This window comes from Vulpes lagopus, chromosome 3, assembly GCF_018345385.1.
Source record: "Vulpes lagopus strain Blue_001 chromosome 3, ASM1834538v1, whole genome shotgun sequence".
NCBI lineage: Eukaryota > Metazoa > Chordata > Mammalia > Carnivora > Canidae > Vulpes > Vulpes lagopus.
The window spans coordinates 113,941,034-113,954,452 of NC_054826.1; the positions used below are offsets into that span (position 1 = coordinate 113,941,034).

The following is a 13,419-nucleotide window of genomic DNA, read 5'->3' on the forward strand; positions in this document are numbered from 1 at the left end:
AAAGTCAGACCTGTTGGGTCTGGGGTGAATCACCAAAGCCCTCTGAATTCCCACCTTTAACATAAAGCGAATTTACGCAGCCTAGGAATGCCAAAAAAAACTAAAGTCTTAGAGAACAAGTAAATCACTTTGATAAGTTTTTGTTTTTGTTTTCATTTAAGGGCTATTGAAACTTTAAGAGGATCATTTCTTTGCCATAAACCTTCAGTGGCTCCCTTGTACTCTTTGAAGGCTAAAATTCTGAAACCCAGCTGTCCTGAACTGCAAATTGCTTAACCTCCTCATTCTCCCTATAAAATGAGAATGTTATCAGTACTTGTTCAATAAGAGAGTTGAGATTTAAATATTTAGAACTGTACCTGGACATAACTGGTGCTGAGTGTGAGCTGTTCTTAGAAACTCCCCCTCAGGGCCTATGCACACACTATATCCTTTGTTCAGAATGTTGGGCCCCAATCTCTTTACTTAGTTTACTTCCACTTTTCTTTCAATTCCAGTTCGCCAGGTACTTCCTTATGGAAGGCTGTCCTGGTACCCTGAGCCTCCCGCAGTCTTGATCATTCCCGCCCCCCCCAATCTGTTTTCACTAAACTCTTCCTTCATGGCATTTATCATAGTTGTGCATTGTCTTACTCTTTGACAAATAACATCAACCTCCCCACTCAACTTTAACTCCACAAGAGTAGTGTCATAGGCTGAATCATGTCCTTCCAAATTCATATGCTGAAGTCCTAATCCCCAGTACCGCAAAATATGGTTGTATTTGGAGATGGGGCCTTTTTTTGTTTTTTGTTTTTGTTTTTCTTTTTTAATAAATTAATTTTTATTGGTGTTCAATTTACCAACATACAGAAAAACAGCCAGTTCTCATCCCGTCAAGTGTCCCCCTTAGTGCCCGTCACCCATTCCCCCCCACCGCCCATCCTCCTCCCCTTCCACCACCCCTAGTTCCTTTCCCAGAGTTAGGAGTCTTTATGTTCTGTCTCCCTTTCTGATATTTCCCACACATTTCTTCTCCCTTCCATTCTATTCCCTTTCACTATTATTTATGTTCCCCAAATGAATGAGACCATACACTGTTTGTCCTTCTCCGATTGACTTACTTCACTCAGCATAATACCTTCCAGTTTCATCCACGTTGAAGCAAATGGTGGGTATTTGTTGTTTCTAATGGCTGAGTAATATTCCATTGTATACATAAACCACATCTTCTTTATCCATTCATCTTTCGATGGATACCGAGGCTCCTACCACAGTTTGGCTATTGTGGACATTGCTGCTAGAAACATCGGGGTGCAGGTGTCCCGGCGTTTCATTGCATCTGAATCTTTGGGGTAAATCCCCAACAGTGCAATTGCTGGGTCGTTGGGCAGGTTTATTTTTAACTCTTTGAGGAACCTCCACACAGTTTTCAGAGTGGCTGCACCAGTTCACATTCCCACCAACAGTGTAAGAGGGTTCCCTTTTCTCCGCATCCTCTCCAACATTTGTTGTTTCCTGCCTTGTTAATTTTCCCCATTCTCACTGGTGTGAGGTGGTATCTCATTGTGGTTTTGATTTGTATTTCCCTGATGGCAAGTGATGCAGAGCATTTTCTATGTGCATGTTGGCCAAGTCCATGTCTTCCTCTGTGAGATTTCTCTTCATGTCTTTTGCCCATTTCATGATTGGATTGTTTGTTTCTTTGGTGTTGAGTTTAATAAGTTCTTTATAGATTTTGGAAACTAGCCCTTTATCTGATATGTCATTTGCAAATATCTTCTCCCATTCTGTAGGTTGTCTTTTAGTTTTGTTGACTGTATCTTTTGCTGTGCAAAAGCTTCTTGTCTTGATGAAGACCAATAGTTATAATAGTTATTGGCGTACAGCTGTTCATAATATGTTTTTAAAATCGTTTGTATTTCCTTGGTGTTGGTAGTGATCTCTCCTTTCTCATTCATGATTTTATTAATTTGAGTCATCTCTGTCTTCTATTTGATAAGGTTGGCTAATGGTTTATCTATCTTATTAATTCTTTCAAAGAACCAACTCCTGGTTCTGTTGATGTGTTCCACAGTTCTTTTGGTCTCGATTTCACTTAGTGCTGCTCGAATTTTAATTAACTGTCTTCCGCGGCTGGGGGTGGGGTCCATTTGCTGTTTTTTCTCTAGCTCCTTTATGTGTAAGGTGAGCTGTTGTATTTGAGTTCTTTCCAGTTTTTGAGTGGATGCTTGTATTGAGATGTATTTCCCCCTCAGGACTTGCTTTTGCTGCATCCCAAAGATTTTGAACGGTTGTATCTTCATTCTCATTAGTTTCCATGAATCTTTTTAATTCTTCCTTAATTTCCTGGTTGACCTTTTCATCTTTCAGCAGGATGGTCCTTAACCTCCACGTGTTTGTGGTCCTTCCAAACTTCTTGTTGTGATTAAGTTCTAATTTCAAGGCATTATGGTCTGAGAATATACAGGGGACTATCCCGATCTTTTGGTATCGGTTCAGACCCGATTTGTGACCCAGTATGTGGTCTATTCTGGAGAAAGTTCCATGTGCACTTGAGAAGAATGTGTATTCAGTTGAGTTTGGATGTAAAGTTCTGTAGATATCTGTGAAATCCATCTGGTCCAGTGTTTCATTTAAAGCTCTCGTTTCTTTGGAGATGTTGTGCTTAGAAGACCTATCGAGGGTAGAAAGAGCTAGATTGAAGTCACCAAGTATAAGTGTATTATTATCAAAGTATTTCTTCAGTTTGGTTATTAATTGGTTTAAATAATGGGCAGCTCCCACGTTCAGGGCATATATATTGAGGATCGTTAAGTCCTCTTGTTGGATAGATCCTTTGAGTATGAGATAGTGTCCCTCTTCATCTCTCACTATAGTCTTCGGGGTAAATTTTAATTTATCTGATATAAGGATGGCTACCCCTGCTTTCTTTTGAGGACCATTTGAATGGTAAATGGTTCTTCAACCTTTTATTTTCAGGTTGTAGGTGTCCTTCTGTCTAAAATGAGTCTCGTGTAGACAGCAAATAGATGGGCTTTTTTATCCAGTCTGAAACCCTGCGCCTTTTGATGGGGTCATTAAGCCCATTCACGTTCAGAGTTACTATTGACAGATACGAGTTTAGTGTCATCATGATATCTATTCAGTCCTTGTTTTTGTGGATTGTTCCACTGAACTTCTTCTTAAAGGGGAATTTTAAGAGTCCCCCTTAAAATTTCTTGCAGAGCTGGTTTGGAGGTCAGATATTCCTTTAGTTCCTGCCTGTCTTGGAAGCTCTTTATCTCTCCTTCCATTTTGAATGAGAGCCTTGCTGGATAAAGTATTCTGGGTTGCATGTTCTTCTCATTTAGGACCCTGAATATATCCTGCCAGCCTTTTCTGGCCTGCCAGGTCTCTGTGGAGAGGTCTGCTGTTACCCTAATATTCCTCCCCATAAAATCACGACTTTTTTTCTCTTGCTGCTTTAAGGATCTTCTCCTTATCTTTGGAATTTGCAAGCTTCACTATTAAATGTCAAGGTGTTGAACGGTTTTTATTGATTTTATGGGGGGATCTCTTTATTTCCTGGATCTGAATGCCTGTTTCCCTTCCCAGATTCGGAAAGTTTTCAGCTAGGATTTGTTCAAATACATATTCTGGCCCTCTGGCCCTTTCGGCACCCTCGGGAACCCCAATTAGAGGTAGGTTTTTCTTCCTCAGGCTGTCATTTATTTCCCTTCATCTATCCTCATGGTCTTTTAATTGTCTGTCTCTTTTTTCCTCAGTTTCCCTCTTTGCCATCAACTTGTCTTCTATGTCACTCACTCGTTCTTCCACCTCGTTAAGCCTCGTTGTTAGGACTTCTAGCTTGGATTGCATCTCATTTAATTGATTTTTAATTTCTGCCTGATTGGATCTAAATTCTGCAGTCATGAAGTCTCTTGAGTCTTTTATGGTTTTTTCTAGAGCCACCAGTAGCTGTATAATAGTGCTTCTGAATTGGCTTTCTGACATTGAATTGTAATCCAGATTTTGTAACTCTGTGGGAGAGAGGACTGTTTCTGATTCTTTTTTTTTTTTTTTTGAGGTGAGGTTTTCCTTCTAGTCATTTTGCTCAGTGCAGCATGGCCAAAAACAAGTTGTATTGGGAAAAGGAGAAAAAGAGGAGGAAAGAAAAGAGAACAAGAAAAAAGAGAAAGAAGAAAAAAAAGGGAAAAAAGAGAAGAAAAGGAGAAAGAAAAAGAAAGAAAGGAGAAAAAAAAGGGTGGGGTGGGGGTGGGGGAAGCAATCAGAAATCAAAAAGAAAGAAAAAAACACAAAAGAAGACAAAAACAAAAACAAAAAAACACGGGGGAGTATCTTCTGATTCTGTATACTTTAAGTCCCTTGACTTCCCCTGGAACTGGTCCATCTCGCTGGTCTTCTGGGGGAGGGGCCTGCTCTGCTGATTTTCAGGTGTTAGCACTTGGGGGAGCTGCTCTACCCCTGCCTGGTGCAGGGCTCAGTGGGGGTTGTTCACCCCGTGAGGCCCCAGGGGGAACAGCCACAGTAGCTATGGCAGCTCTCGAACCCTGGAGTCAGCCCCCACAGTAACTCCGGGGCTCTCCGTCTGCAGGGCCTGGGGATTCTGGGGCGGGGCCGCTGATCTGCTCAGCTCGGGGCAGGAGCGTCCTTGCTGTCCTGGGCCCTCCTGGTCTCTGCCTGTCCCAGGGGAGGCCGGATCCTGGGCTGTGTCCCGGCGCCCTGTGCTCCGGGGCCTGCGCTGTTGGATTCGTGCTCCTGCCCCGCAGCCCCCTCCGCGGAGCCACCGCCCGAGCCCCTCCGAGCTGCTCCAGGTCCTGCCGTGCGCGCTGCAGCCCTTAGGGAGCTCGGCGCACTCACCTGTGTGCGCAGCAGGCGCCTGTTAGTGTCCCAGGGAGCCCGAGGGCATCCCCGCCCTCCTGGGTCCTGCTCTAACTCCCTGCGGGCCCCTTTCCGCGGGGAAGGTTGGTGCAGCTCCTGCGTCTCCGGGAAGGGGCTCTCCTGTCCTGGGGACACTCGCCCCGGCCTCAGCCTGGCTCCTCGCTGGGCCCCTCCCCCTTGGAGGCCTTTTGTTTCTTTATTTATTTTTCCCCATCTTCCTACCTTGATAGAAGCGTGAACTCTTCTCACTGTAGCATTCCAGCTGGTCTCTCTTTAAATCTCAGGCCAAATTCGTAGATTTTCAGGATGATTTGAAGGTTATATAGGTAATTTGTTGGGGACAGGTGATTTGGGGACCCTACTCTTCTGCCATCTTGCCCCTCCTCCGAGATGGGGCCTTTAAAGAGGTGATTAAGGTACAAGGAGTTCATCGGGCCCTCATCCAGTCTGACTGGTGTTTTTATAAGATGAGATCAGGACAGAGGCACATATAGAAGGAAGACCATGTGAGGACACAGAAGACCACCACCTACAAACCAAGGAGAGAAGCCTCAGAATTAAACTAACCCCACTGACACCTCAATCTTGGACTTCCAGCCCCTAGAACCGAGGAAATAAATTTCTGTTGGTAGGGATCCCTGGGTGGCGCAGCAGTTTGGCGCCTGCCTTTGGCCCAGGGCGCGATCCTGGAGACCCGGGATCGAATCCCACGTCGGGCTCCCGGTGTATGGAGCCTGCTTCTCCCTCTGCCTGTGTCTCTGCCTCTCTCTCTCTCTCTGTGACTATCATAAATAAATAAAAATAAAAATTAAAAAAAAAATTTCTTTTGGTAAAGCCACCCAGTCTGTGGTACTTTGTCATGGCAGCACAAACAGACTAATACAGGTACTGACTGGGTTGGCTTTTGCTTATCATTGTATTCCCAGAGCTTGGCACTAAGAAGGTGCTCAATAAATATTGATTGGTGGGTGAATGGAGGTCCTGGAGTTGGGTGAGCAGCACTGAAGATGATGGTGAGTTTCCATCTGCTTCATCGCCACGTGGCTGGTCTCAGAGGCCCAGAGTCACCTCTTCCTGTTTCTGCTCCTGGGGTGTAACTTCAGGTTCTAGTGTCTTTCCTGGGCACAACATAATACATTAATTTTTGAGGAATGATGTGTTGGAGGCAGAATGTGGTTTGGGGAGATTGTTTCTTTAAAATAATTTTTTCATTACAGTAGTTATACATGCTCACTGTGGAGGCTTGGAAAATAGAGAAATGTAGAAGAAAGGAGAAAATAAGCATCCATATTGCTTTTAACATCTGTATTTCCTTTCAGGCTTTTCCCCATAGTTTTCCCTTTACCTTTCAAAGTTGTGGTTTGAACTACACATATATTATTTTTATTTTGATTTAAAATGAATTTAGCTCAAGTTTGCCCCAAGACATATTTTTTTTAAAGATTTTATTTGTTTATGAGACACACAGAGAGAGGTGGGGGGGAGGAAGAGACACAGGCAGAGGGAGAAGCAGTCTCCATGCAGGGAACCTGACATGGGACTCAATCCCGGGTCTCCAGGATCACACCCTGGGCTGAAGGTTCAGTAGCGCTAAACTGCTGAGCCACCCAGGGTGCCCCAAGACATATTTTTAAATGTCACATAATATGTTACTAAGTTAATTTACTACAATTTAGTTAATCACTGTCCTATGGACATTGGTCCCCCCCCCCTTTTTTTTTACAGTTTTAAATAATCCTCCAGTAAATATCCTTGAATTTTTTTTTTGTAGTGATTGCCAAAGATGGAATTTCTGAGCTAAAAGGTAGAACCAATTTTTCATGGCCCTGGATATAATTACCAAATGGCTTTATCAAAAGGGTCAAGAGGTTACACCCCCACTGGCAGTGAATAAGAACACAGTGAATGAAATCATCTACTGACTTTATGGTGACCTGACCTTCAGGATGCCAGCTGGAGTAAGACCAGTGCAGTGGGCAGTTGCTGAAGATGCCTTCACACAGGGGAGGGGGAAGTCAAGCCATCAAACATATGCTAGACTGGCAAGGACTGTGCACTCTGGGTTAGTGACATTCTTCTGCTCTCTTTCGGGGTCCTCCAATGATTCTGGAGATGCCCATTTGGAACTGAAATCCTTTTGATGTCTGAAGGGTTGAAAGGATGATGCACCAAACAAGGACTAACCAGTGATCCAACCAGTTCCTCTTAGAAGCTTCAGAGGCTTATGGGGCTTTTCGGGGGGTGCCTCTCATCTCCCCCCACTCTTGTCTTCTCAATATATTCCTTTGGATCTTTCCAGAAGTTGTCTTGGGCAGTTCTGAAACAAAGGCCATCTAGTGACCATAAAACAAAAACATTTTGAAATCTCATTTCCTAGAAACACGTTTAACTTGAAAGTTATTACCCTCTACCACTTTATTGGAAAGCTTCCCAGATTTATAGTTTTCTCTAAATGGCAATGACCAAAACGGATAGAGCCTGAGGCACATGACCTTGGCCTATGTGATCCAGTGCTACCCTGCCCCCCTCCAATCTGGTTTACATCAATTCTTAGAGTAGGAACAAAATGTGGTTTGGGACAGGGCCAGTGAGGAAACGGAGAAAAGGCTGAAGGAGTAGCTCGGTTATTTGTGCCTTCATCCACCGCCCTCCCCTGGCACCATGTGCTTGGCTCTGAGTGAGAGCCCATGTAGTGTGTGCTCAGGTGATTTCTCAGTTCATCAAGTCCTAGAAGCCCTTCCTGGGGTGCTCACCTTCCTGGGGTATTTGTATGGAGCTGTCTCCCTTTTCACATGCTCCTGGAGCTCCTGAGTTAGTTTCTTAGGATCTTGAGAGGAGTAAGCTGGAGAAAGGACTATAAATGCCTTTACCACCTACCAGAAGAAAACAAAAAACCCTCAAAACTTCTATAACAATATTTTTCTCCTTAACCTAGCCTTGTGAATAAGTGCTCACATTTGCCAGCCAAGCATGAAAGTCCTACCAGTGCCTTGGGCTCAGCCAGCAACTGGGCAACACCAGATTTTTTCCTATTGCCTCCATTCCAGGACCAACTATTGGATGCACTGGCTTTTGTGGAATGATCCTAGGATCCTAACTACTTCCCAAACTGCTCCTCTTTCCTAAAATAACAGGGTGAGCAGCCAATGAGCTTCTCTTCTGATGCAAAAACTTTGGAGAAAGGATCCTCATAAATTCCTCAGGGCCCGTTACTTCCAGTCTTTCTAACCAGAAAGATAGCTGGCAGAGGCTTGGATAGGCAGGATTGGGAATAATGCAGACCACTTCCAAGGGGTGGTGAGTCTTTCTGAGTCTGCATTTGCAACCAGCAAACATTTTGCTCACCTCTTCTGTGCCAGATGTCCCAAGGGACATTCTGAACCTTGGTTGTTTCTGCCTTAGCCTTTCTTTGCAGGCTGCCTCCCACCAAGGACGAGTCTTGAACTCAGGCACAACAGAACATGGTTTCTGACAGGAATGGAAGAGTCCAAAGTCCAATAGGTTGCTTACTCACCCAAGCATATAGCTTTCTCAACAACATCCTGTTAGGTATGGGTTCACCATCCTTGCATGCTTCCCAAAGGTGGGCATCTCACTACATTTCATGTTCAGACAGATCTGGTTATTATGAAAGGCTCTCTCTGTTAAAACTACTAAACATTTATTGAGCACTTTCTATGTGCCAGGCTCTATTCTGAGTACTATACGCTGATTAACAGCACACACAGCCATCTGTCACAGCCCTAGCTAATTTGTCATATACAAAACTAGGTATTGTTTTCCAGGTGTGATTTCTCTAGCACATACATGGGGCTCCCACCTCTCTTATTCTAAATAATTGGCCTCAAAGTTTAATGGGCATCAGAAACACTTGGACAAGGGCTTCTGGTCAAAATGAAGAAGCCTTGGTCTGCATCCTCAATCACTCTGATTCAGCAAGGCTAACCTGAGGTCTAGAAATATGTATTTTAAACAAGAATACCAGTGATGCAGCCACCAGTAGTCCAGGGTCCAGATCTTGAGAACCACTCCACTGGCCCTTGAGCTTCTGAGAACACAGCTTGATGCTTTACCAACTTTCATAAGGTAACTACACTATACTGTAGGATTATGTTGGATTTATAGCCAGTGAAAAGCACATAGGTCTCCCTATGAGCTTAATTTTTCCCATTCTATCTATTCCTCTGGGACCCATGGGAAGGAATTTGCATTTCGCATGAGAAAGCTCAGCTTATTAAATTCAGCCCATCTTTCTGATATATCAGGGTCACTTTGGATACTTATCCTGTCATCCCTTAAGTTGGATATTCCTCCCAGTTTAAAACCATCAGCAGCTATGTCTGGTGTGCTTGCTATATACTCATCTGCAAATGGGAAAGGACTCTTTATTGGCCAGGATGGATAATAGAGCCTGCACCCACTGCCAAGATCTTCTGTCCAACAGTCCATCTCTTTTGGACTCAGTTCTGTGTCCACTTGACATGAAAGTGTTGGTATCTCCTCATTGTGTTCCTCTCCAGAGTATGTCTCTAAAGACATGAGGGTAATGCTTAACCAAAAGGAATGTGTGCCTCATGGTGGTATTTCAGACTTTGTAGTACCTGAGTGGAGTGAGATATGGGATAATCTGGGTCTTTCAGCTTACTGTGCTTGGTGCTAACAGGTACAGAACCAGGAGGCAATGTTCTGGGCTGGACTAGTTACCTCCCCTCTGACGGGGTCTGGGCTGCTGACCACAGCAGCTTCCAGGACAGCAGGGTGTTCAGCAAGGGCATTTTCCACTTCAACAGGCCCAATCCGGTAGCTGGAAGAAAAAAACAAACTCTTCCAAGTGACCTCCCCTCCCCCAGGAGGCTTCAAAGGGAGAAGGACAGAGTAGACAACTTGACCTTGAAGAATTGATCACATCATCATTTCTTCCTGTGAACCAAAAGTAGCCATCTTTGTCCTTGTGGGCTTGGTCTCCTGTGATGTAAAAGTCCCCTCGTTCTGATGCCTTTGTCTTCTCAGGATTGTCCTGGAAGATAAAGTAAGCCCATGAAAGGCCATCCTGGCACATCACCTCAAGAAAGCTATGGTCCACAAAGGCCCATACAGGAGGCTGGGGACCCCTAATTGGAAGTCCAGGAGTTCTCAAAGACCATCCGGGCCAGACTTTCTCACTGGACAAAGAGCTGTAAAACTGTGCATTTTCTCTCTTTTAAATGGAAGGAAATGCCAGGGAATGATTAAGGACAGCCACTCACTACCATCCCTTGGAAGGGTCCAAGGAAGCATAGTTAATGCAAGAGAGTGGACAAAGGCCATTGGCTCTGTTTTTTTAGGATAAAAGAGCACACTGATACTTTCTGTGCTCAGGAATCACTGAAGGTAGAAAGTGAGCAGTTGGCCAAAAGGCAAGGGTAGAGGAAAGGGGAAAAATGAATCAAACTCTGATTCTCGCTTTCCTTCCACGTGATTGTTGAGAACTCTGAAGCAAACAAGTGGTGAATACAATTTGGAGAGGACTTGGGGGAGAATATGTAACGAATTTTCTCAACCTATAATGGCATCTAATTCAGCTGTAGAAATTGACAATGAAAGTGATAATTCTTCTGGTAGCAGCTTATTTAAGACTCAGTGTGTCCCTTACTCACCAAAACAGGGGCAAAGAAACCCTATTAGAAAGTTTGTTCATTCATCTGGAGGTGTTGAAGCAAGGGATTCATCTAGTGACTCCTCTTTTGAACCAAGAACTGACTTTAAAAGCTATTTTTTGAAAGATTCAAAAAAAAAAAAAAAAGAAACGTAAAAAGAGGAAATATAAGCCAAAAGGAAGACCAAGGGGAAGACCAAAAGGAAGAAAAACCACTAGACGCTCCCAAATAAATAAGAAACAAGTTAAAGACAAAGGATCTGGGTTCCCATTTTTAGGATCTGAGAATGTAAAAAAGCCATTACCATGGAGAAAGATTTTAACCTTTGAGCAAGCGGTGGCATGAGGATTTTTCAACTACCTTGAAAAATTGAAGTATGAATACTATCTCAAGGAATCCTTGAAACAAATGAATGTTGGTGAAGATTTAGAAAGGGAAGATTTTGACAGTCGTAGATACAAATACTTGGATGATGATGGATCTCTCTCTCTCCTATCGAAGAGTCAGAAACAGTGGAAGAGGCTGCAACAACTCTTGAACATGATGATGGATGTGATATCAAATTGGTGGACAATAATGATTTCATAGTAAGTTCTGAAATACCAAAGAAAATGAATCTGTATTTAGGACAAGAGGAATATACTGAAGAAGCTGCTTCGTCTAAAAAGAGAGCATCAAAATCCAAAAACATGGGACAGAGGATAGAATGATCTGAAAAGGAAGAGATAGGAATATGAATATTAAGGCTTTTTCACTTGAAAACAGTGTCTGGACTTAAAGGATGTTTGAGAACCAGAGAGATCATTTATCTATTTAGACCCTAAATGGGGCTCTAAAGAAATTGGACCTCAAAGATTACAGGACAGTGACAGCTATGGATTGAACAAAAGTTTGTTTTAAAAGTGCTATCTTTAAGATCACCACTCTGGCTTGGTGGAACTATGGTGATTGGCGGCAGAAGGAATCACATGTCAAATATCTTAAATAAAAATTTATTAACTTTGTCAAAAATCTTGAATAAAAATGTATTAACTTAAAAAAAACTCTGATTCTCAAAGCTTTCTAGAAGCTGCTACTCAACAAGAAGCAAATTACTGCTCTGTGCAACTATCTCGGTGCATCTCAATACCATTATGCTGAGTAAATGAAACCAGATGGGGAGTTAAGATGGCGGATAATTAGAGGAACCCTAAGCTTGTCTCATGCCTTCAATACAGCTAGTTATTAAATCATTCTGGACACCTGAGACATCAATATGAGCTCTGAGAGAACAAAAGCTACAAGTCTACAAGTAGAAAACTGACTACCTTTTGGAAGGTAGGAGGTGCAGAGACATGAATTTGGAGAGATATAGCTGTGGATATGGCATTAGGGAGAGGGCCCAGGGGGGTAGAGACTACAGCAAAGTATTATAAACAGCAGAGCACAGAATTGGAACTTTTAGAGGTCTGCTACCATAGGTATGTGCCTGGCTTAAAGGTGCTCAGGTCGTGAAACAGGTAAGAACCTAAGTGTGATGACACCATGGTCTCAGGATCCCCTGGGTCACAAAGGAATGGATGGTACCTAAATGCTGCATTGTTCCCAGGCATAGGAGGGTGGGAGGTAGTTGAGAACAGCCAGTCTAGGTGCTGGCTTTCTGCTCTGTTTTGCCATAAATTGTGAATCATTCCTAGGTCCAGTGACTGCATTCCTGGGACAGGTCTGGCAAAGAGCAGAAGCTAGGGAGAGCCCTCCCAACAACCTATGGCCCTTGAACCTGGGAAGAACAGCACATTCTGACCACAAATTTTAGGACTTCCTAAAATTTGGAGTTTTGAAATTCAGTTGTGTGCCTGAGATAAAAATCTCGGACACAGGCAGGGTGCATGCAGGGTTGTGATGGAAACTGGGGACAGAAGAATGATTGACTGCTCTTCTGTGAGGGCTTACTGAAGAGTGGGTGGCATGAACTTTCAACTGCAGGAGTTGGGGGGACTGCCATATTCACCTCCTGCCCCACCACCATCAGCACTGAAAGCCTTCAGGGAGCAGAACAGTACCACCTTAGTGGAGGCTGGAGCGGCTTACAACAAGCCCTGCCAACTGAGGCCCATTTCCACTAAGCCAATTTCACCAATTCACCTGAGAATTAGTGCAACAGGCCCTTCCCCCAGAAAACCAGTACAAACAACTCACTCACCCCATCTACTGACATAGAGGGCTGCAAAGCTTCAGCTCTAGGGGAAATTAGCATCTAGCCTCCTTGGTACTTTTATTCTTTATTTTTATTTTTTTCATTTATTTCTTATTTTTCTCAATTCTTTAAAAAATTTTATTAATTAAAATTTTTTTATATATATTTTAAATTTTTGGTGTACTTTCACTGTGTTTTCTTTTTTAAAAGATTTTATTTGTTTATTCATGAGAGACACACAGAGAGAGGCAAAGACACAGGCAGAGGGAGAAGCAGACTCCCTGTGGGGAGCCTGATGTGGGAATGGATCTCAGAATCCCAACATCACCACCTGAGCCAAAGGCAGATGCTCAACCACTGAGCCACCCAGGAGGCTATTTTTATTTTTATTTTTTCTGTTTTTGGGATCTAGATCCTTTTAATAAGCAGATTAAGATGCATCCAGGATCTAGTTTTTGTTTTGTTTTGTTGCTGTTGTTTTGGTTTTTTTTCTTTCTTTTCTTTTCTGGACAAAAGGATGAGATGGAGAAATTCGCCCCAAAAGAAAGATTAGGAAGTAGAATTCATGGCCAGGGATTTAGTCCATACAGAAATAAGTAAGATGTCTGAACTAGAATTTAAAACAATTATAAGGGTACTAGCTGGGTGTGAAAAAAACATGTGAGACACTAGAGAATCTCTTACTGCAGAGACAACAAAAATTAAAATCTAGTCAGGCCAAAATTTTGAATGTTATAACTGAGA

General features: G+C 43.1%; 1 protein-coding gene and 1 pseudogene across 6 annotated transcripts in view; one reads left to right on the forward strand and one right to left on the reverse strand.

The window, feature by feature from the left end:
• Positions 1 to 6,769: 6,769 nt before the first annotated feature.
• ACSM5 (acyl-CoA synthetase medium chain family member 5) overlaps positions 6,770 to 13,419 on the reverse strand; it is a 32,449-nt gene continuing 25,799 nt past the window's right edge. For 2 of the 6 annotated variants that reach the window (XM_041749620.1, XM_041749621.1), the window contains exons 11-15: positions 9,753 to 9,880; positions 9,568 to 9,667; positions 8,209 to 8,331; positions 7,617 to 7,736; positions 6,770 to 7,196 (exon numbers count right to left, since the gene is read on the reverse strand). In XM_041749620.1, the coding sequence (XP_041605554.1) occupies positions 7,086 to 7,196; positions 7,617 to 7,736; positions 8,209 to 8,331; positions 9,568 to 9,667; positions 9,753 to 9,880 (582 nt within the window). In that variant the 3' untranslated portion in view covers positions 6,770 to 7,085. The remainder of the gene's footprint in view (positions 7,197 to 7,616; positions 7,737 to 8,208; positions 8,332 to 9,567; positions 9,668 to 9,752; positions 9,881 to 13,419) is intronic. The other 4 variants (XM_041749622.1, XM_041749624.1, XM_041749623.1 and 1 more) reach the window with 4 other exon arrangements.
• Positions 9,898 to 12,771, forward strand: LOC121487671 (annotated as a pseudogene).